The sequence below is a fragment of the Cloeon dipterum genome, chromosome 3, assembly GCF_949628265.1.
Source record: "Cloeon dipterum chromosome 3, ieCloDipt1.1, whole genome shotgun sequence".
Lineage (NCBI taxonomy): Eukaryota > Metazoa > Arthropoda > Insecta > Ephemeroptera > Baetidae > Cloeon > Cloeon dipterum.
This window is the reverse complement of record NC_088788.1, coordinates 8,285,201-8,309,392: the sequence shown is the minus strand read 5'-3', so window position 1 is coordinate 8,309,392 and position 24,192 is coordinate 8,285,201. Positions and strand designations below refer to the sequence as shown.

General features: G+C 37.4%; 1 protein-coding gene across 2 annotated transcripts in view; it reads left to right on the top strand.

Moving 5' to 3' along the window:
• Positions 1 to 24,192, top strand: part of LOC135939506 (G-protein coupled receptor dmsr-1-like) — a 26,601-nt gene continuing 2,409 nt past the window's right edge. The window contains exons 1-6 of one of the 2 annotated variants that reach the window (XM_065483925.1): positions 1 to 154; positions 9,064 to 9,110; positions 14,167 to 14,483; positions 18,375 to 18,642; positions 20,571 to 20,731; positions 21,408 to 21,530. In XM_065483925.1, the coding sequence (XP_065339997.1) occupies positions 9,095 to 9,110; positions 14,167 to 14,483; positions 18,375 to 18,642; positions 20,571 to 20,731; positions 21,408 to 21,530 (885 nt within the window). In that variant the 5' untranslated portion in view covers positions 1 to 154; positions 9,064 to 9,094. Of the gene's footprint in view, positions 155 to 9,058; positions 9,111 to 14,166; positions 14,484 to 18,374; positions 18,643 to 20,570; positions 20,732 to 21,407; positions 21,531 to 24,192 lie in introns of both variants that reach the window. The other variant, XM_065483924.1, reaches the window with a different exon arrangement.

Genomic DNA, 24,192 nt, shown 5'->3' with positions numbered 1-24,192 from the left:
CGTCGGCGGCGCGCGGATTCGGCTGATTGGCGCCGATAAGATACGCGTGCGCCCGGCTGGCTGACGGTGGCGGCGCCGCCAGCGACGACGACGGCCCGCCACTCGCTTCTCAACACTCGACGCTGCACCTGAACTCGATCGCAACGCAAGAAAAGTAAGTACGAGCGTCTTTCCCTTTCCGTTCGCATTAGACACTGAAATTTGATCCGCGCAGCTGAAAAACTAATTATAAATAAAAACTGTTTAGTAATTATTCGATTTTGATCATTTTGACGAGGGCAATCAGGTAGTATTATAATTAAAACTCGTGAATATTTTACATATTCAAATTATTGCGTAAATCTTTACAATTGAAAATTAAATTCTTTAATGTAATCAAAATTGAAGTAAAATTATTTTTAACGTTACTTAAAATACTTCTGGAAAATTGGAAAGGAGCTAAGATTTGCTTTCTGAAAAAATCGACTCCAAATAAGTTTTTTGAATTCAAATCAAGCACCGAGCATTGTTTCCCAATAGAAATTCACGATTTAATTCACCAGAAGGAACGTTTTCCTCATAATTTGCAAAGCGATGCATAGATCGTGATGAGGGGAATCAAAACCAAGTGATAAGCTGTTAAATTTTGCGAAATATTCAGCAAATTCTGAAATGAAACTGTTACTTGGTGATGATTTCATTTTTGCACATTGAGTGATAAACTGTTGCTAAATTCCACAAACAAAATTTTACCTTTTGCCTAAGCCAACCATGCAAAATATTTTTAAATTGTTGGCTTGTATAACTCTACTTAAAGTTTTTTAAAACAATTTTTTTTGTGTGTTTCAAAACGTTTTTGGATTGAAATTTCACTTTCACGAATAAAAGGGGCAAATTTAAACAATTTAATGTTCTCAAAAAGGATTGAAACTGCGTTGCTCAGAAAGCAATAAATCATTCCTTAAATTTTAAAATTTGGTCAGAAAAATGATTTTTTATGCTTCTTGAGATGATTGTGGTTTTTCCGAGAAGCATAGTGTGAATTGCCAACTGAAAAAGACTGATTTTAAGCCTGCAAACTGCGCATTTTCGGTCAATTTAAGAAAAAGGAATAAGAATAAAAGTTGGCCTTGAGAACAATATGGCCAAAGTCTAGATATTTTTAAGAGTATCGATGGATAGTTTACAATTTGATACTAGGTGTCCTTATTTAATTATTTCGCATTTAATCGTTTTAATTGATGCCGTTTAATGCAAAAAGTTGGCAAATTCATCAAATATAAAAAATTGCTGTCGTTTCATTTTCAATATACAAAAAGCTGTCAGATAAAAATGGATTGTATCTATTTAAACCAGCTGCATCATTTACGAATTTCAAAAAAAAAAACTACAAAGCCAATACAAATTGACTACTATTGTATGATTACAAGAGTTTTGACAAAGACATCTCTTGAAACAATAAAATAAAGGCACTAACAAACCTTGGGTAAATCCTTGCTGAACTATATAATCTCGAATGATTAAATTGAGCTGGTAAATTTTTGCGTTTATCAAATAGTGAAATCGCATTTTATTTCACACCAGAGAGTTTCCTCAAAACGTGGCATAGATCTCGACAAGAGGAATCGAAGTCTGCCACGAAAATGTGGTCAAGCGCTGCAAGTTTTCATCTCTGTGGACAATTTCAATCCATTTTCAAATTCACAAAATAGACAAGTTAATATTATTTCCTTAAGTTTATGCTTTGTTGAATAAATATTTCTCTTAATTATAATTAATGGATCAATTATTTTCGTTTAAAAATTTAAACACTCCCTTTTAGGAAATTATTGATTGTTTAGTTTTTTAAAGATTTTTGTTACGCAAATTCCTTACCAAAACTATTATTAATTTACGTTTCCACTTTTCAATTAGTTGATCTAGTTGAAATTTCACGATTATAAAGTCTCAACATTTCTTCTTTTATATATAAGTGCCCTATTGAAGCTGATTAAGGCAAACTATTTACAAATATCTTTATGGGACTCGAAAAATACGTGTTTATTATCACTTTACCGGTTTCTCTGATTGAGAAAGTCCAGTCCAGAAAAGAACCTCTTCGTATATTTGTCTGCCTTATTCACGTAAGGATCTTTTAACAAACCGCTAGAAATGATTCCACGCATCCTGGAGCAAATCAACAAGAAGCGACTCGGCAAGACATTTAACCCTTTCACAATAAAAATGAAGAGGCAATAATTTTTTTATAAATATTGATAGAAAAACGTATTGCAGCCTGTAGAACTAGGTCGGAGGTTGATCAAATCTGATGCTGGATTGAAATTGCGAGATATTGCTTTGATATTTCAATTTTCCAAGATCTGCTCTCGAGCTAATAATCTGCCACACAACACAATCTCTGCGTTTTTGCCGTCGCATCAAAAGCTTACGTTTCATTCTCAGAGCAGGAGTTTCCGTTTTCATCTCCAGTAACTGCTTCGACAAGTGCAACACTCGGGTTAATTTCGTGCAAAAGACATTTGAAAGGCATCACAAACGGAGCCAATAATTATCTCTCGCAAATGGAATCCGATATTATCGACACTTCTGCTAATTATAGTCGGCATTATGCGAGTTGCATATCAAACAGAGGAGAATTCGCGGAATAAAAGCAAACTGATGCTGCAGTGAATCCTGTGACGTGACGCGACTCGCGATTGTACCGCTGCAGAGAAGAGAAGAGACGGAACGAACTCTTGAAATAAATACACCCAGAGAGCAGAGAGCGAGCGAACACAACTTGTTGCGTCCGATCTGCGTGTATTGCCTGGATTGAAATGAGGGCACGCACTGATTGTGAATGATTGGAAAAGCGATTCAGTACAAAATAAGCGGAATTAATCGATTATGCAAACTGTAGAGGGATTTTATATTTTTATGCGAAGCCTGGATTTAGGTGAGGGCAACGTGTTTTTGATGAAAATTTGGCCACAATAAATTGATTTTATTTATTTTGAAGGGTATCGAATGTCAATATTGAAGAAACACTCGCAGAATTATTGAAATTGATGCTCAGATTTTTTTATTTTTCAAAAACCAAAATTTTTAAGAGGGTTTTACACATTGTAAGTTCATTTACGACGTGACCAATCGTTCCGTTGTTGTTTTTCGCGATATTTTCTTCTTCTATATAGACACGCATAAAGCATTACACGTTCGGCCGCGCAGCAAATGACAGTGATCTGGGCTGTGTTGTAACCAAAAATCCCAAAAATAAAGAATTATTAGGATTATGCATGTCATCCTGGTCTCAGTAAAATTTTACAACTTTCAACAACTAAACGCGAATTTCCTTGTTGCAAGAAAAGTTCAACAATCAATTCGACAATGAAAACTTTGGGTTTTATTGAACGTTGCATAAATTTACCGGGACCAGGACGATGTATTCCTGCTAATTTGTTGAAATTGAGAATAGAGGAAGGAAATTACAATGTATTTTAAACAATGTTTATCTAATAGTGCACGCTGATTGGCCAACCCAAAATCGACTTCGTTTTTGAGCATAATTTTTGGTCATTGATTATAATGTGCGCTGTAAAGGGAATCGATGCCGGGCAGCCATTGAAAATTATTTGAATTTTTGGGTGCGCAATAAGCAGTTAAAGAGGAATGATACTGCAAAAGCCTGGAAAATGCGTGTTGCTAATGCATAAACTCGTCCCTTAGGATTAAGTTAAAACCTAAATTGACCTAGGAAGCACTGTAATTTTTCGAGAAAATTGTCTGGAAAGTTGACGTATGCTTTTCAAATGGTAATGGCTGTCTCCTTAACTTGAAATCCGATTGAATTTCAAAACCAAGAGTTTCCCCAATTAGTGGCATACACCGTTGAACAGATCTCGACGAGAGGAATCGAAATATACCAAGAAAATATGTTCAAGCACTCTACATTTTGGAGAAAATTTGCAAAATTTGAATTTTGACTGTAGGAAGGTCCTTTTTTATTATTGCAAATTGATGAACAAACTGTAAATCGTCGATCAATTGTTTATGGCATCCAACAATTTAAATAATTTTCAATTGTTGCCCTGTATCATTCCACTTTAATCGATATAAAATTTGTTCTACAATTTGCAATAATCAAAAAAGGACATTGCTACAATAAAAATTCAAATTTTTCAAATTTCCTCCAAAATTTCCACCACATTTCCTTGACAGATTTCGATTCCTCTCGTTCAAATCTGATAAGAAAATTTTTAGGGAAACTTTTTGGTTGTGAAATAAAAGAAGATTTAAAATAAGGAGACAGTCCTCACCATTTGAAAATCATGCTAATTTTCCAGCAAAAATTTACAATGCTTCCTAGGTCAATTTTGGCTTCAACAGAATCCCAAGGGATGAGTTCACGTATTGGCAACAAGCATTTTCAGGATTTTGCAACACCAAATCACTTTAATTCCATGCCATTCTTCAGAACTTTCAATCACAAGTAAATTTAGCTTCGATCCTTTTTCATAAGTGAAAATTTTGTCCCAAAAAACCTATTTCAATCCAATCTATAAACTACACATAATTGACAGCTCGTGCCGCTAGTTAATAATTTGTTGATTCCCAAGCGGCGGCGGCAGCAGTGTTCCATTAGTTTGATTATCGCGTCAACAATCGATTATGCAAATGCGGAGGCGCAGACAAAGGACGCGGAGTGAAGTGCGCTCTTTATATAAATCGGCGTGGATTAGAGAGGTGACACAAAGTTAATCGAAATGCAGTGCACAAAAGCCGCAGCAGTCAAATCAATTCGACGCGCTCTTTGCCAAATCGAATTAAAATGCATGCTGGCAAAACAACGCGAATGCTCGGAAAATTGAATTTTGATTTCATGCTATTGCGCGGAGACGCAGCCTCTCCGCACGCGGGATTAATAAATTTCGTTGTGAGTTGCGAGGAAGCAAGGCTGCGGGAAAATGAGATTCTTATTCCCAGAATGAAATCTTGCGCGTGCTGTGTTTTTTTCTCTACCTTTTCTTCCGCACTCTCTACCGCAGATTTAAAAAATTGCGTGCAGTGCGGTCTTTATTTTTAAGATGGAAACTTCCTGGGAGACGTATAAAAAGTGATGGTTTTTTAATATAATAATTTTGCCTCTTTTTTCGGGTTTCAGACCATTTAATTTTTAATTTTACGGATGAAAAGAACACAAGATGAATGTTTTTTTCATTTCTAACTGTTTTGCGATGCCATGCGCGTGGACAAATATTTTCACTTTCTAAAGAGACTTTTGTTCGAGAAGATTTTTGTAATATTAAAAAAGCCGTTTTGAGCTGGAATTCAATTGGCTAAAAGCCGAATTTCTCATGCAAAGTCACACAGTCCTTGACAGATCACAAGAAAAGCTGCCAAAATGTGTTCAGAAATAAACATTTCTAAGCCCTTCAAAATTTCGTGAACTCAGAAAAAGCTGTTTTTTACTCTTAAATAATTGAAGATCGAGTAAAAATCATGACAAGGACGGCATAAATTTGGATTGTGAAAAGATGCACAAAAACTTTGGAATTTTCTGGAAATTGGCAAATAAGGTTAAAATTGTGTGTCAAAAAAGTATATTCCGCACCAAAAAAACAGTTTAGTAGGAGTCTACTATAGTTAGCGAAATATATACATATGATCACATCTCTATTTCTTATTTAAAAAATCAAAAGAATGATGAAAATTACTGTTACCGCTTGGCAATTTTTTATTTCATGGCAAGGAAATAAGGAACACACATAAATAAGTATTGCAATTTTAAATCTGCAATGTGCATTAAATTTGTCAAATAATAAGGACAGATCTCAGTAGCAATCCATATCCATTTACATACAAATATAAATATACGGATTTTTATTCACCCTAAATAATTATTTAATTTTCCTGCTAACGGGGTATAAGCACATGAAGTTACGAAGGCTCACTGCTCTCAATTGCATCAATTGCCAAATTTGTATGATGATTTGCTCTTACTCCATGTTTTAAATAATTTTAACAAGAAAAGAAATTGCTAAGAGTGATAAAACGTTAGATTATGCCTTCGATTTTTTCAAGTATTTGAGAAAAAATAAAAGTAAATATTTGTAAAAAGTGTATCTTAAAATAAATTGTTTTAAATTGTTATTCTAAATTTAAGCTGCTGAAATCTATACTGCAATAGCAGTTTACTTACTAACCTAAGTAGAACTAAAGAAAGTGCAGGAAATATTCCAGCCTCTAGATAATATCAGCACAACAAAGTTTTGCAGAGGAGGAAATTCGTTCAGCAAAGTTAGCACTGCGCCGAGTCAATTAGTAATCTCTGTTGGCATTGGCACCTCGGTCGGAAAATGAAACTTTTCCCCTCGAACGAGAATTGATGGCAATTTCCTCCTTATGGGGGAAAAATAGAAAGACTTTTTATGTAATCTAATCAATACATCAACTTTCCCCCTAAAAAACGTTTACATTTTGAGGAGCTTATTTTGTTATTTTGCCGTCAGTTTGTACGGCAATCAAAAGCAAAGAAACCTGCTGTTAATAAATCACGAGGGCAGCACACAAATTGTCTGCTGCCACGGGTCCAAACGATGTTGCTGCTCCTTTTGCAAAGAGGACGAGATTAATTGAAAAACTTCTTGTAGGAGAGGCGGGTGAATTGGCTAAAAGCCGGCGGCGCGTCTTTGTGCGTGGCCTGGGAAGCCAAAGGGTGTAATAGCCGTGCGCGCGTCAACACACGCAGAGAGACTTTGCGTTTGATCCTGCTGCTGGGAACAAAAGACCCTGGGCCGCGAAGACCCAACGCCGCGTGATATTGCAACTTAATCTAAAGGGTCGAAATTGTTAACACGAAATTTACTAAACGAGCCAGCCTCGATGAGAAGGGTTTAATTTGCATAGTATTTCATCAGGGAAAACTATATGGTTTTGTTGCAAAGAAAAATATATACCCCTCTTTATCGGCTTAAGAAAAGAGTTTAAAGTGCTAAGTAGAATGTACGCGGGCTATTATTGTTCCTGGAATTAGCAATTTAAAGAGGATTATTATTAAACTCCAGAAAATCCTTGTTTTTAATGAATAAACCATGAAAGGATTCAATTTAAGACAAAATAGGCCTTTTAGGAAATTAATTTTTTTTTTAAATTATAGCTGCAAACTTAATATGCTCATCAAATAAATGTCTCTCTCCTTGAAATCTAGTTTTTTTTTGCTTAAGAAAGAATTCATGAACCATTAGATTGATCTCGATGAGAAGAATTGAAATCTGCCAAGACAAAAAAAATGGCTATAAATAAGTATTTTGAGCAGAATGGGTTAAATTTGATTTTTTTTACCGTAGCAAAATCCTATTTAGATTTATAGCATATATTGTACCGCAGAACAAATTTATTTTGATCAGCTGCTCTTTAAGCCATAAATTAAGATAATTTCAATTTGTCTTCATCTTTTAATCCACTTCAAATGTAATAAAAAGGACTAACGAAGTAAACTGCACATGAAAATCCTGATTTTGTTGAGTTTCTCGTTTCGTATCTATCTCGCAAAATCTGTCCAAATTTGAGTATGTTTGTTAAGGGCTCTTTCCCTTTTGGAAAAAATTTGCTACTAGTTTTATGGAAAATATTTAAACTCTAGCCTTCAGTCAATTATTGTATAATTTATTTATTAATTTCATATATTTTTAATGAATTGATTGAGAGATACTGTTTTATTGCGACGTAAAAAAGTAATAGCTTAATTTTACGAGCATTTTATTTAAACGATGAGAACTTAGAACGACTAATGAGCAGAATAAATTAAATTCCTGAATGACTTTCTTATTTAAATAAAACGATTATATAAGTTTGTAACGTTCCCTCAACTTAAATTTCACAGTCATGTTCATCTGTATGATATGGAAATAAATAAAAAAAATATGCACAAAATGACTACTTGGTATAAGTTAAAATATTTAATTGGCATAGTTCAGGTTTCTCAGCTAGTTTTAATATATACCATTGAGCTAGTTGATGTTGGATGAAAAGAAATTAACTTTTTACAGCTATACCTTTTAGTTTTAAAGGTGGTTTCTCAAGAAATATGAAACCACCTCTCTTTTAATTTGGAATAGAATTTTAAAACTACACATATTAGTTGTTTCGTTAGAAACAATTGAATTTAATTTGACAACAATATTGCAACATATGTATTTTCAAAAGAGAATCTTTTTCTCAAAATAGCTGCTATATAAATTATTTTTAGCCGTAATTTTGTCATCAAAAGACAACATTTGGAGTGTTTAATATTTCAATCCCTTATTTGAAGGAATTTTACTGTGACTGTCATTTTTAACTTGATTTTATTTTAAATTTTGAATATGTAAGTTAAATTTTAAGACAGTTGAATTAAAATTTCAATGGCAGATTTTTTTCTAAATTTTACCTGCTCTAAATTTTACAAATTATTTTCAGTTAACTTCTTCATGTCTAAAAACGGTCTTAATCGCAAAAAATTTTGAAACAAATATAGAGTGAATTTTCGTTATTATCAATTGGAGCGTGTCATTTTGTTTTCCATCTCACTAGTCTTTGGTGTATTTTTTCGCGAATTGCAGGCATATTGAGAGGAAAACGAGGCCGTGTAATAGCATTTCGCAAGGACACAGAAAAGGCGATATGAGCCGCTTGCGAAAAGACTCAATTAAGGGGGGCGAAGCAAGGCGAATGCATGGGGAAATCACTCTGCGCGCCGCCAGTCCGATCAAAACATGCGCCGGAGCTCTCTGAATAATTGAACATCAAACTCTGACAGACAGACAGACGGGCAGACTCTGTGCGAAAGTTTTATCTTTCCCATGAAGCCGCTTAACTTCTCATATCAGCCCAAAGGACAGAATTTCAACTTGGAATTGATTTCAATATTCTCTACTGCCCTTCGAAGAACAGACAGATTTTTTTCTGTTATTATTCACGCGCGGCGGGAGAGGAAAATTACGCCCCTGATATTTTAGGCTCGTGTTTCACCGTCAAGGATCAAATTTTGGTGTCTGCTGTAGCTCTGCTCTATGTTGAGAGTTTATTTTGCGAGTGCGTCAGTCCGTTCATTATTTTTCAGCGCAGACATGACGTTTATGAGCCAGCCGCTGCGGGGATGAACGCCACCCAAGGTGAGTGCAAACAGCCAAATCTCGCCCAATCTCCAATCTCTTTTACAGACGGATTTACGAGCCAGCCGATGAAAGTTCAGAGCAGACTTTGAAACAATCATAAGGCTTTTGATCGGCAAACTTTTGCCGCTGGCAAACATTCAAGAGCAGGCGATCGTGATTTTAACAGGCACGCAGTAAAATCCGAATGCTGATTTTAGGATTATTGGCGGGATTTATATCAACGTTGGAAATTGAGAGGCCTGATATGATTTCAACGGAATAAAAAGGGTTAATTCCGTTGCAATTAAGGGGATGATGGCGAATTTTTAAAAGCGCATTTTTTTAAAAATCACTATCGATGATTTAGTCGAAGGTTAAACCCAAATATATCGGTATAAACATTAAATTTTTCGATTTCAGCCTTTCCAGGAGCCGCACCTCTTTCCACGTCCCAATTTTTTTTATTTCCCGCGCAATTCATGCCCTCGTCCAGGGGCTGCTTTGAACTGTGTTTACTTGGAGGCAATTTTATGTAACCAATATAAAATAAACTCAAGCGTCAGCAATTCAGCAACGAACGGAAATGCGTCCTTTGATAAATGTCATCAAACCGCAACTAATGAATGTTCGAGTTTATATTTATCGAAATTAAAATTCAGATTGCAGCTCATAACTTGTTTAGATTTGCATTTAACCATATTAATAGCCTGTATTCACTGAATGAATAAATTTTTACCTCCGAACCGCTCCGAACAAAATCAATAAAACTCAACGCAGTGGCCAGTTATTATTTTATGTGATGCAAACATTAATAGGATTATTTCGCATCTGCAAAGTTCGCCATTTGCATCATAAAGAGGAGTAATTAGATGGAATTGCGCGCTGACCACAACGACAAGTTTTGCTTGCATGCAAGACGCGCTATATATCAAAATGGCCTTGGAAGTCCGCTTACATTAGTTAATGCAATATTCCCGCCTTCTCCGTGTTCAAGAGACGTGTGTACCACTTGGAAAACTGATTTCCTTGTTCGAAGAACGGGATGGTGAAATCGATCTATTTTCTCCTATAAACCTATAACTTCATTAAAGGGATGGGCTTGCCAGAGAATATTCCGTGCGTAAAACTAAACTATTGATTATTTTGGTTACCAGCACCTTTTTTAACTTTTTGATACATTTTGGAAATCAATTATTTCAATTAAAACTAGCAAGTCTAGATTTTTATCAGGATTTTATCTGAAAATCTCTGGTAAAACGCGATTTATTGGTACTCTTTTCTTGAGTTTGTGATTCGTGCCACACTTTATTTTTAAATTTTCCGATTTCAAAATTCTCGGGAATTACGCATTCTTTCTCATTTTACAGAGAATCCAGTTGACATGTTTTCTATATGTAAAAATACCCACAATTTTCAAGAAAGTCCGGTTTTCTTCCAACGGTTTAACTTGTGGAAATCGATTATTTCTCGTATCAAGTTTAAAAGAAACACTCGGTGGTATTATACTAATGGTACTTTCGGCAAAAATAAGTGAAATTTTGAACGTTTCACCGAATGAATAAACTTTTTCCTCCGAACCGCTCCGAACAAAATCAATAAAACTCGACGCAGTGGCCAGTTATTTTATGGGATGCAAACATTAATAGGATTATTTTGCGTGTGCAAAGTTTGCCATTTGCATCATGTAGACGAGTAATTAGATGGAACTACGCACTTACCACAACGACAAATTTTGCGTGCATGCAAGACGCGCTATCAAATTGTCCTTGGAAGCCTTATTTAATGCAATATTCCCGCCTTTCCCATGTTCAAGAGACCACATACAAGGAATTCTGATTTCCTTGTTCGAAGAACAGGATGGGGAAATCGAACTATTTTCTCCACTATAAACCTATGATTCATTAGAGGGATGTGCTTGCTAGTGTTAAGGATTGTGCAAAACCGAACTATTACAATTATTTTTGCTACCAAATGTTATTTACTAATTATTCTCCTCAAAATCGATGGTTAAACAAAACATATCAATTGTTATGGGTGCTAAGACAATGTTTAAAATAAAATCGACTAATATGAGTGAGATTCGAAAATTGACTATTTTTGCACGTTCCTTTCATCGGTTTTACCAGAATTGACGATTTCACAGGACGAAATTTGTGAATAACGATGGAAAAATTGATATGAAATGCATCAACTCGATTTTTGAACATTTTCCTGGTCCAATTGACGTAAATATTTCATCGATAATTCCCCATTATAACCAATATTTCCTTGTTTTTAGTGAGCAAAAAGCAAGCATGGATTTTCGCTTTGTTTAACTGGCTATTTTGATCTGTGTGTGTGAGCCCAGATTGGTGATAATCCCAACAGAGTACTATTTTTGCCAGTATGATCATTTCTCTTTCACCCCTTTTGCGTTTCATCGAGTCAGGGTTAATGTTTTTTCCAGCCCCGAAAAAAGCGAATTCTCAGACGCGCAAATACGAAAGTGTTTGCGTTCAGTCGGGGCGGCACAGGGATAACGGTGCTCGCGTGTGTCAAACGGCGCAGCGCGTCTGTGTTTGTGTCGTTGAATCCGCAATTAGTCGTGCTGCCTTTTGCTTTTCCAGCCCCCTTGGCGGCCCATACTCACACGCACTCGCGTCGTTCGGGGGTTGTTGAGAGCAGGGTGAGCTTTATCGAGTGCGTCTGAAACGCGCGTGGCCTTCGCAGCTGCACCAGACAAAAGCGGCATTTGCAAAACACTCCACTCCGCCAGCGTCTCCATTAAACCCGGGTCCTTCACTTTAGCCCCGAGAAGACGCCCTTTTTGTAATAAGCACCGCACACATCGTCCTCTTCTTTATTCCGCTTTTCTCAATGTAAAACCACAATTTGAATTATTCAAAAGCGATCTGGCACGCATGATTTAGCTTCTAATGTAGTTTGTACTCAAATTAAAAGTCGCTATCAATTTATTCTCTGATGTTTTTATTGGTTCAATCCGCTGGAATGGCCAAATCAAGCGCTTCCAGAGTATTACACATGCAATTTGACCGTTTGGAAAGCCATCAGAGTTGTCAGGAACGAGATCAGGACGTTTCCTGAACACTCTAAAGTGCACCGGGGGCCGGATTGCGATCTATTTTGGTTCCCGCCGGTCAGAAGTCAATATGGCGTCGAAATAATAGATGCCAATCAGGAGACAGTTCAGCGGCCAATCAGAAGCGTCGAAAAAGAGGCGTGCTGACCTAATAATTTCATTCCCGCGTATTTTGTTACATTTCCATTATAGCTTGATGTGCCATCTAGCGGTCGATTTGTCAATTACCGGGCTAATCAGCTGGTACCGAAGAAATAATAACAAAAATGTTTATTGTGCTGACGGTATTTTCATGATAAATTTTCCAAGCCAATTTCATTTTACGTTTGTAACTTTCCCGCCGTATTCTACCAGACGCCATATCTGCGCGTCACGTGAATCCACGGCCCCGGTGCTAAAGAGTAAAAATTAATGTTTTATTTATTAAATTGAAAATTGTGAAACCTAGGAAAATAATTTTTCGTGATGCAAATTTTATTTTGAATCCAATATCATGCTTTTATTTATATATTTTTTAAGGTATAGTGATAACTTATTGTACTTAACGCTGAAGAAAGGGCAATCCAATTATTTGAGAAGGAATTTAGGAGGGTTAGCGAATGGCGAAATACGTTTTTGGGGTCCTGCTTGAGAGACTCAAGTGTGGAGAGAGGAAGCGTAAACTCGATTTTAGTGCCATGTGTGCTGCTGCGCTGCCTGCCGGCCGGCCGACGACGATAAAAATTTAATTACGCTTGAGCGAGACAAGACGACGCATCATCCCGATTGGCGGCCGCAGAATTCCCATTTCGAGACTCGGACTCGCGTTTTATTTTTAATACAACTTTATTGTTCCCTCTGCTGCTTTGCGTCGCCGCATTTTGTTCCTCGGGAGATGCCGTCAAAGGCCCGAAATTGATCTGTCAAGTGCAGAGGAGCCTTTCCAAACCCTCATTAGCGAGAAACCCGAGATTAGCACCACACTCGACCGCGCCCTCATTAACGCTAGGCCGAAAAAGACTCGAGGAATTTTGAAAAGCTCTATTCCCTAACTCGGCCTTAATCTTTAAATAAAAAAAGCAATTCGCGTGGGATACTGGGATGTGCAGTGGCTTGGATTTTGTCCAATTTAATTGTACGCAACCTTGGTGCATTATAGGCGTGGTCATTTCGCAAATATCGCGCTTAATGGCAAGTCCAGCAGAAAAGCAGCAGTTCTGCAATTTTGCTACGCAGTTTATCTTAATAGCTACCGTAAACATTCACAATAGCCCGCAGACTCGAGATAAAAATAAAACGCTTGAGGAAATTCAAAAGGCCGGGCCCTCCAGTTTCAACTGCGAAATCGCTAATCGATGCTGTCTGGACAACGGTTTCTGAAAATTGCCTCCTAAAAATAAATGGGTTATGAAAATTGAAAGAAAATATTCGGCAATTCTTTAAAAACATTTTTGTTATTAAAAGATGTATCAGAGCCAAGAATCTGTGCTACTTAAAGAGCAGGCCTCAGAAATTAATAACACACTTGAACCCCCTCCAAAAGATGGAGTTGCAATAATTGAAGCACCTCGCTGTTTCACAGAAATTTATTCGTTCGTTGTTAAAAATTAATAATTTAACATCGGAGATCCAATTCTCCGAAACGAGCGAAAGATATAATTTAACAGGGGCCAGATATGCGATAAAATTGGTTCCCACTGCGCAGATCCAAGATGGCGTCTGAACGTGGGAAACGAAAAGCTCTCTTTGGATTTCCGCACAAGTGTCAAGAGTTTGTTTTTACGATTCAAAAGACACAATAAAATTAGTACAAGTAAATGCAAATTATGTCACAATATTGAATAAAACTTAGTTCTTTTCACGTGAATGTAATTTCGCGCCATAACTGCGCGTCGCACGAATCTGGTCCCTGCTGTAACTTAACAATTGAAACACTCCAGAAAAATCCCTGATGATAATTATTTTCCTCTCCATCGATTTTTAATAAAATTATCTTTTACTCTGTATATTTATTAGATACAGATGATTGCGCGTGCGGGATGCCGCGGTGGCTGCTGCAGTCGGCGCTGGCCTACAAGCAGGTGCACGGGCCGCTGGCGGTGGCCGTGTGTCTCCTCGGCTCGGTGGCCAACTGCCTGAACCTGGTGGTGCTGCGCGAGCTGCGCGCGGCGCCCGTCAACCGCATCCTCAGCTGGCTCGCCATGGTCGACGTCTTCGTCATGCTGCTCTACCTGCCCTTCGCCTACGAGGTCTACATCGACCCTGACCGCCATTGGCGCTCCTACCTCCCCGCCTGGGCCGCCTTCCTCCTCCTGCACATGCAGCTCGCTCAGGTACGACACGCCCCTCCCCTCCAGATCGGTTCAAAGAAGCTGGAGATGGAAGGGTTTGCTCGACTCTGATTTGATTTTCCCTGTAAAATGGTTTAGTTGGCAGGGGAGCCTATTAGAGCCGACGATTGGGCGGGGGAAATCTCCAATAACTTTTGGAATGCACTGAAAGCGTCTGTTTTTTTGCTTTTAGGGGAATGATGTTTTTTTTAAGATAAAAATCCTCTATATTATATCGCTACAAACACCTGAAAAGAGCTAAGTGTATATTAGGGGAATTATAAATTCCCCCACCTGGTCCGCACGACGCAGCTCATACTCAGGTTGTCCACGCCCCCCTCCCCTATTTTTTGTATTTATCGATATAACCACTAATTCTGGGGAGTTAGGACATTATTTTCAAAAGCTAATCAAAGTAAAATCTGTTGTAAGGCAAAAGAATTTCCTGCCTTTCGTTCTGAGCTAAATATGGTGGCTTAAAGCACGATTTTTTTAATTGAAACAGTGAAATAAGTCCATTGAATTTACTTTGCATCAAGAGTTTAAAAAAATTTAAAGCATTTTTGCATTTTTAAATTTAATTAGGTTCTGGAATCCCCCTCTCGATTTGTAAAAATCAATTTTAGATAGCCAATCAGAAGAAAAGGGTTCCCCCTTTCGTTTAGGGCAAAATAGTGCCTTGAGAATGCATTTTCCGGGTTTTATTTAGCAAAATTAGTTCACCAAATTTATTTAACTTGGCATTTTAAACCATCTTTCAGCTCATATGTTTGTTTGTTTTTCTTAACTCCCGCCCTCCCCTCAAATCGTACTTTTGTTTATTTTATTCGATTAAACTGCAAGATCGGGGAAGTGAACAAAGGTGTATATTATGGCTCTGATTGGCTTCCCCCTCCATGCGCTCTCAAAGAAGCCGACCAGAGCCATCGATTGACAGGGAAAAGGGCTCCAACTTTCATTGTGAATAAAATAGCGTCATAATAATTTGGTTTATTGGATGAACAGCTAAACATCAGCCCATTAGTTTTCGACAAAACCTTATTTAGGGAATTTTCAATTTTTATCTTCAATTGAAATTTATTTCAGCTTTAATAACTTTTCTCAAAATCATCATCTCCCGTGATTGCGTTTTAATTTTATCCATTTCATTGTTTCTTACTTCTGAAGAAGAAGCCGGATAATTGAATGTCTGTTTCACTGATGAGAAATTTATCCTCCGTAACAGTGCATTACTTCTCTTGTCAAGAGTTTAAGACGTATTATTAAACTCCTGCGTGTAGGTTGTCTTTGAAGAGAGCCTAGAATTCGCGCTCGGCAAAGCACAGAGGCCTTTGCCGATTTGCAACGCCCACTTGGGCTTCGTTTCGGGCTGGAGAGAGACACACGCTTTTCCTCCTCTCTTATACTTATAACGCGATTCAAGATCGCACAGGCGCATAATTAGTGCCAAGACGGAATTAAAGCCGCGTGGCCTTAACCCAGCCCGTCATTGATGCCGTTTGCCGATCGTAGATTAATTATACAAGATTATATTTCCGCTCGGCTGCTTTCAAATTAGCCGACTTTTAATGTCCCTTTGATTGAATTATGCGACTTCTGCACGCTCAATTTCACCACGACCCTACTGGTTCTAATATATTTTATTAAAAGAGCGGCTAAGCCACTGTGTTTGAGAGTTTATTGCTTTTCCTTCCGAGAGAAAATGTAAATTTTTGCTATTTACACTTTTCATTTGGAAAGTATTGTCAGGATTTGATTTAAATTTTATTGGTTTTAATATTGACCGCGTTTAAATCTAATTAAAGAGGAAAATCCTGGAAAATGTTTGTTGCCAATGCAAGAACTCATGCCTCAATAGGATTCAGTTAATTGAAGCTGTATTTTTTTTAGAAAAGTGTCTGTAAAGTTAGCTTGCTTTTTAAATGTAAAGTACCGTCTCCTTTCTTTAATTCTGATTTTATTATTTCACAACAAACAGTTTCCCCAAAAGGTTTCATACGTTTTTGGACAGATCTTGATGAGAGAAATCAAAATCTGTCAAGAAATTGTGATCAAAAGCGCTGTAAATTTTGGAGGAAATTTTAAAAATTGAATTTTTCCTGCATTTTATTATTGCAAATTTTAGAGCAAATTTTTTATTAATCAACCACCAATTAAAAAATTTCAATTTTCGCCCTAATCCATCCACATTAAAAACATCCCCTTGAAATGAATACCAGAGATATATATTATTGAGCTCATTTTTGTTTTTTTTAGTTTGAAATCATACACTAATACGCGTTTCTTTTTTTAGAGAGAAGCAGGATAAGAAATAAATATAGGCAATTTGCATGCGAAATATTGAATGTGTTCGAGCGTATATATATCCAATTTATTTTTCCGGGGATATTGGCAATGATACCCCTCACCCTAAGCTGCACACGCCGTCGAATCGATGATGTCGCATTATTTCCTATTCTGCACAACCAAAGGATCGAGTTACAATTGCAAACATCCCCTCTAGAAAGCTCTCAAGAGCTTTTTTCAATCAGAAAAGTAATTAATTACTTACTCACAGAGAGAGTGCGCGGACAATCCTCTTCTAAATTCTCTTCTTTCTCTGCTAATCCGTATGAATGTGCGTCGAGGGTTTCTGGCAGAATTCGGCTATTTCTGGCCTGTTGGCGGAATATCAAATATTATTATGTACACTACACGCGCGTCTTGGGTCGCAATTTATTATTTCTCGGCGCGGGCGGGCGGGCGAGCGGGCGGGTCTGCTTAGTGTTGCGGCCGCGAAGGACAAAACTCAATCATAAAGGTTGAATCCACCGGCGTTGCGCCCGCCGCCAGGCCAAATGCACAAATAATTGCATCCACTAGTGCTTGTTTACACAATTTTGACGTGTGTTTATCGATCAACACAGACGCAACACGCGCCTTTGATCGCACGCCGCCCCGCCTTCTCCCTTAAAGGGGATTACGCAGCCCCCGAGACGCGCTATTTTGAGTGAAAAATCGAAATAAGAGGCTTAATTCATTGTTGCCACTTCACAAATTTTCGGTTTCAAAGCCCTCAAAGCCTTTCAACATGCTTTGGAGTTTGTAATTTCGTTTCATGTTGAAATTTCGAGAGCGGTTAGAATTAAATTTCACCGTTCTTTTGTGCTATCGATAGTATTTATTTTTACTCCATCTTTTCCGGCATCCTTTATTTAGAATTGATCATAATTTTTTTCAACGGAACTCGAGACTGCAGACAAAGAGGAGTCTATTTTTTCCTCCCTTTTAATTAACACAGTTGGTCGTGTAACTTTTTCCCTCACAATCAGAGAAATGAAACGTTGTGGAAACAGATGATGACGAATCGTGCTTTAAATTACAAAAATGAATGATTCAACCTGGAAGCAAAACTCGCACAATTTTAATGAACATCGGGAGCATCGAAAAAACGCTCTATACCCGCTTTCAATTTTAATTCATGGTTGGCCGGGGTGATCATTTTGCAGCTCTGTGGGAAAAATTCGTAGGCGAACGGAGGAAACCCTTGATACGGTCCAATGCAAAGAGGAGCACTCGGCCGCTCACTAATGGATTCTGCAGCACGACTGCATGTTTTGTGCCCGGCGAAAAAAGGGAAAAAGGGCAGAGGGTAACGCTCTAAGAACCCTTCAGCCATGCAAAATCGGTGAAAAGTCACGAAAGAGTGCTCTTCAAAGAGGAACTGACCTCTCAAACAGCTTTTTCTGTGATGACTTGGTTTTTCAAAATCACACACTGGAGCAGTGACGGCCCGTGAGCCTCTGCTTTAAAGAGGACTTCCAGTCTGTGTACGGGGGGATATGTGTGTGCAAAATATGTATTTTTTCTTAAAGTGCGTACAAAAACTCTCACGTTTGGGATTTTAACATTCAGGTGCTACACACGGCGTCGGTGCTGCTGACGCTGCTGTTGGCGACGTGGCGGTGCCTGACGCTGGCGCAGCTGACGCCCGGACGCGGCTCTGGACGCCGTCCTAGCGACTCGGACACGCTGCTGACCGTGGCACTGGTCGGCTGCCTGGTGCTAGCGGTCGTGCTCTGCGTGCCCGCCTTCCTCTGCTTCACCCTGAGCCAGCGCTCCTCCGATGAGTTTCCCCACACCAGGTACATCATCACGCTCAGCGAACTCGCACAAAGCAACGGTCAGTATAAATTAACAATTTTAGATTCTCACATCGATCAAAATGCTAAAAATTGTCCTAAACATACGGATAAAATTACACCAGTTTTATGTATAAGCCGGGAACAGATGGCGCCACCGTAAAATTTAGTAATAAATTTAATTTTAAAGGCACTTCCTCTGCGATTTTCAGACTCAATCTAGCTAATGTGCATTTCACATTTAATTAACTTTCTTTTGACGTACTGAAAACCAAAATCGGATAAGCCAATCGCCGTAGAATCGTGAAAAGCTATTTTTTTTAAATATAAAATCTTTTCCAACGTTTCTACGGCGAATGGCTGGACTGATTTTGGTTTTTAGAACGTCAAAAGAAAGCAAATTAAGTGAAAAATGCACAGTAGCAGGATTGAGTCTGAAATCGCAGTGGAAATGCCTTAAAATTAAATTTATTACTAAAGTATACCGTGGCGCCATCTGCTGAAAAGCTTATACAACTAGTGTATTGAATAGATTTGAAAATTTCTACTAAACCCCTGGCTTGAATCTCTATTTAATCTTGAATTTAGACACACAGCTCCCTTTTTGATGCTGCAGATGTTTTTATTTGAAACAATTTTCATTAATATACATTCCTTTCAATTTCAAATATTTAATTTATTTGGAGAGTTTCCATGACAGTCATGTTCTCTTCTGATTTAGTCTTTTCAAGATCATTTGGCAGCGTTTTTTTACGATTTGAGCGTGTTCATTTCACGACTGGGCTCCGCAGCGATAAATTTTTATTTTCCAATTGAATTGGCCTTCAACAAATAAAATATGAGCGCGGAATCGCGGCGTAGTTTCCGCAAAATCAAACACAAACAGCGCCATTTGAGCAGTTCAAGAGCTTGTATACCCAGGCGTAATACGATTCAGTCTCTCGCGCTTCAAACAATTTGCATGGTTAGACGAGAGGCGGCAATTTTGCAGAGAGCCTTTCAATTATTAGTTTGCTCTTCGGCGGATTCCCGCATTTCACATTTGCCCGCCAAACTCTCTCTGCACGCCAAATATTTACCCCGAAATCAATACACACAGAGCACCGGCTGCTGGTGTGTATATCGCATCGCAACACTCGCCCCGAAAAAAAGAAAATAGATTGAATGCAAACCTTTCACCGACAATTTCCCAGCTCTGCATCGCGCACACGGCACTCATCTCGATGCAGAGAAATTGAATTTGCCGAGGCAACTGGTACGAATATTCCTCGTTTTTATCTCAAAGGGGTTTTATGAGATAGTTTAAAGTCAAATATCAAAGTGGAAAATGAGAAAAAAATGTGGTAGGGAATTTTGAAGAGAGGAAACAAACTCGATTGAAGGGAAACGTGTCTTTTATGACGTCACAAAATGCACTGATCATGATGACCTTTATATTTTTTCGGATAGGAACCAGATTCTCTCTTCTACTACTTGGAAAAATCTGAAAAATTATTTTTTTAATAAAATATAATTTTTCTCCTAAATTTAAACGTAACTGCTTATGAGTAATCTGTTCTACTAGCCTCAGGTGGGTCACGTGTTGCCGTTCCAGCGCGCAATATTTCCGTGTCGCAAATCACTCGGCCGTAAAACTCGAGCTGAAGACCGAAAGCATGCGCTCCTTTTGATTTATTTATCTCGTATGCGTCTCTCGTCACCCGTGCTGGACCGGCGGAAAGAGGATTTCTTTTACGAGTTCATCAATTCCGTCCTCCGTCGTCTCCACCACCAACACGAACGAGCTCTATATCTTTCCTCGACACTTTGAGTTGGAATTTTTGTTGCAAAATCCTTTTAGTAGCTTTTTAGGTCAATAAATTTCTCCTAAATTGATCGATTAACGTAATTTTATTTTAGTTTGGTTTATAACTGTCAGAAATCCAAAATAAATTTTAATTTTCGTCCTGGATTGATTGTTTTTCGGCAGATGGAGCGCTGTACCATTTTCACTTTTGGTTCAACGGCTGCGTTCTGAAGCTGCTGCCATGCATACTGCTCTCCGCCCTGAGCCTTTGTCTCATCAGGGCGCTCGTCAAGGCGCACCAACACTCGCAGAAACTGCTCTCCACGCCTGAGAACCTGCCAATGGTAATCCTCACGTTTTTTTATCCAAATACCAGCGGGGGCCAGATGTGCGATAAAATTTGTTCCTACTGCGCAGATCCAAGATGGCGTCTGAATGTGGGAAGCAAAAAGCTCTCTTTGGATTCCTGCACGAGTGTCAAGAGATTGTTTTTTTGATCCGAAAGACACAATTTGAACAAATAATGCAAATTATGTCACAATATTGACAAAAACTTGGTTCTTTTCGCGCATTTTCACGAGACCATTTTTTCGCGCCATAATTTACTGGACGCATGAATTTGGTCACCGCTGCCAAAAACAGTGCCTATATCCCCTTTTCTAAGACTGGAAGTGCGAATTTTACGCCTCTGCTTCTGTTTCGTTTCTTCAGACACCAGGAAAGTTTTCAATTTATTTCTATTCAATAGAAATACATTTTTGGCGTGATTCTCGTCTCAGAAATGCTCTTTGAAAGATTTAAGCTTCCATTTTTGGTCTCTATTTCCGATTCAAAGCACGTCTGTTAAGATAAACTCGCGATCATCCTGAATCTAAACAACATTTTCCGACCACAAACAAACAAACAAACGAAAAAAAATCCAGCTTTTGAAAAGAGAACGGTACAAAGAGCGGGAAATTCTGTGTGTGTGTCGCTTGCTTTGAGGGCAGAATAAAAGAAGCTTTGCTTTGTGTGTTCCAGATCCAGATCAGACTCTCCGGGGAGGAAAACTCGCGGGGAAAGCGGATCTCGCAGCGGACGGACCGGACGACGCGCATGCTGGTCGCTGTCACGCTGCTCTTCCTCGCCACTGAGCTGCCACAGGTGAGCCCGCCCGCAAATCCCCTGGACCAATTTGCCCTCGGCCCATAATAAAAAAAGCCAGGCCAAATCGTCTTTTAATGAACACATGCGCCCCAAAGCCAACACAGTGGTAGCTTAAAATAGATTCGATCATCAAAGGAGACGAATTTGCCTAAACATCTATCTATACATTTCAAAGCTCAAAAAATCAATTTTAAATTAAAATTGTTTTTAAAATCACTGAAGATTTTTTTCTGCCTAAAAGCAATTTAAAAAATAAAATTAATAAGTTGAATACTTTTAAAATAAATGGCAAAAGCTCAGTTTAAAGTTAATTTAAACGCAAATTTAACGTACAAATTTTAACAGTAAAAATATATGTTTCTATAATTAAAATAACAAAAAATATTAATTTTCTGCTCATACTTTGAAATTTGTTAGGATTTAAATAAATATTTTTACTTGTTATTAGTAAAAAAAATATATATATAATATGTAGACGCTAATGTAATTTCACGTAATTCACATTAAAATTTCCTGAAACAAGCCTCACTTTTTTTATAAATATTAAATTGAATATCAGTAGTATCCTTAATGAATAGCAAGATTAAAAATAAAATTTAAAAGCTAATTTCACATCAAATACTAAAATCTGATAAAAATTGATACGTTAAAAGCTTACGGCTTCTATTTAAACCAATTTAAGATATTTTTGCTGCACAAATTCAATTGTTTAAAGTGTGATTAGGTCCCTTTTGAAATTCTTTAACTAATGCCTAACTCATTAAATCCGTATTTTACGAATATATTCAATCAAAATTATTAATAGGAATAATATTTTAACACATATATTAATTTTTAATCTTTACAGATTAATTTGCAATGTGGAAAACAAATAAATCGAATTAATTTCTCAAATTTAATTAGAGCGAAAAATTATTTTCAGATCCAAAGTTTGCATTTTAACCATTTTAATCTTTCTGTGTTAAAAATACAAAATAATTTATAATGTGTCCATTATTCAAATAAAAAATTAGATTCGTCTGTTAAATAAAAGTTAAGTTGGCGTGATTGTTGCTTTTAGTTGACAAAAAAATTTAATTATTATAAAAAATACTTAAGAGGAATTTTTCAATATTTAAAAAGTTCAGTGGTATCTCTTGAACAATTTTTTGTTTTAATTTGTTCCGTATCAACAAATTTTCAAGACAAAGAAAAGTTAAATTGCTTTGAATCTAACTGTAAGTAATTATTTAACAGGAAAAAAGAAAAGGAACTGCACCACCCCGAGGCAGTAAATGCGCCATGAAAGCGCCGGAACACTAACTTTCTTACTTTATTCATCGCAGTTGCGGGGGTGGAAAGCGGAAAACGAGTCAATTTGAGGGCCAATTGCGACGAACGCCCTTTTAATGAATAAACACGGCTCGATTTGTACCGGCGAAGTTTCTCATTAAAAACGAATTTGCCAGGGCTGCTGCACAAAGAGAAAGAAAAGCGCGCGGACGCATTAATAACTCGCGACCCGCGAGCGACGATAGCTCTCAATATTCATATTTTATTCTCGCTCTCGCGCAGCTGCCACTGACAATATCGTTTCTGCTGGATATTTATTTCCCTCTTGATAAGCTTGAAGGTACGTTAGGCAAAATAAATCGATTGCAATTGGGGCATCAAGATTAATGTAGTTCGAAATTTTCTGACATAATATTTAATTAATTGTTTATTTTTTGCCAAATTCATTTCACTCATTTGCCATACGCGTATAAAATTAAGGAAGGAAAGAATTGCTTCTCAATTAGTTTTTGACTTGTTAAAAGTTACTCAATACATCACTGTATTTAAATTAAAAATATAGAATTAAAATAAAAAAAATTAAAATTGTTAATTGTCTGAAAATTTATGTATTAAAAATTGATTTCATATATTTATTTAAAATTTTAAATGTAAAAGTATAGATAACGTTAAATTTAACATTTTATTGAAACAATAGAAATTTTTAAAAACTACAAAATATATTTTAATATAACAAATATTGTATTTTGTAAAAGTTTTTTCCAGAATTCTTTTTAAGAAAGATATTTTACCTATTTAAAAGTGGCTAAAGAGCGAGTTAAAATTCACAGTGGCGGAAAGTTTGAGACAAAGTTTGCCGCCGCGAGTGAAAGAAGAGTTTTGACGCGATTTTTCGAGTGCTGCTGCCAAGAATACATAAATCTCACTCTGAAAGTTTTGGCGGCCAATAGTGGTGGCTGGTCGGGCATTGGAAATTAATGCATTCAATGACTTTCCGATACACTCGGCAGCACAGCCGTAAAACGCTTTATTATCTCGCAAGCAGCAGTGGCGAATGAAAAAAAAAACGCCCCCATCATAATGGAATTAGATTTTTTCTCGGCAGCTGCCAAAAACGGCTTTTTTATGCCTTGTTTACTGCTGAAAAATTGCTGTTCAAATGAAGACAAAACCAGAAAGTATATGAGAAGGGATTAAATATTTTTCTAGTGAATCGTAAAAGGAAAGTTCGCACTGCCGTAAAAAATTATTTTACGGCTAGATTGAAACTTTGCAGCGTGCGGTTTTTGTTTTTGAAAAGTGCATCAAAAATTTACGACTGGGAGTTTTTGGGATGATGTATAATTTGCGATTCAGCTGCAGCCGCACGCATTTTGCAACTAAAACT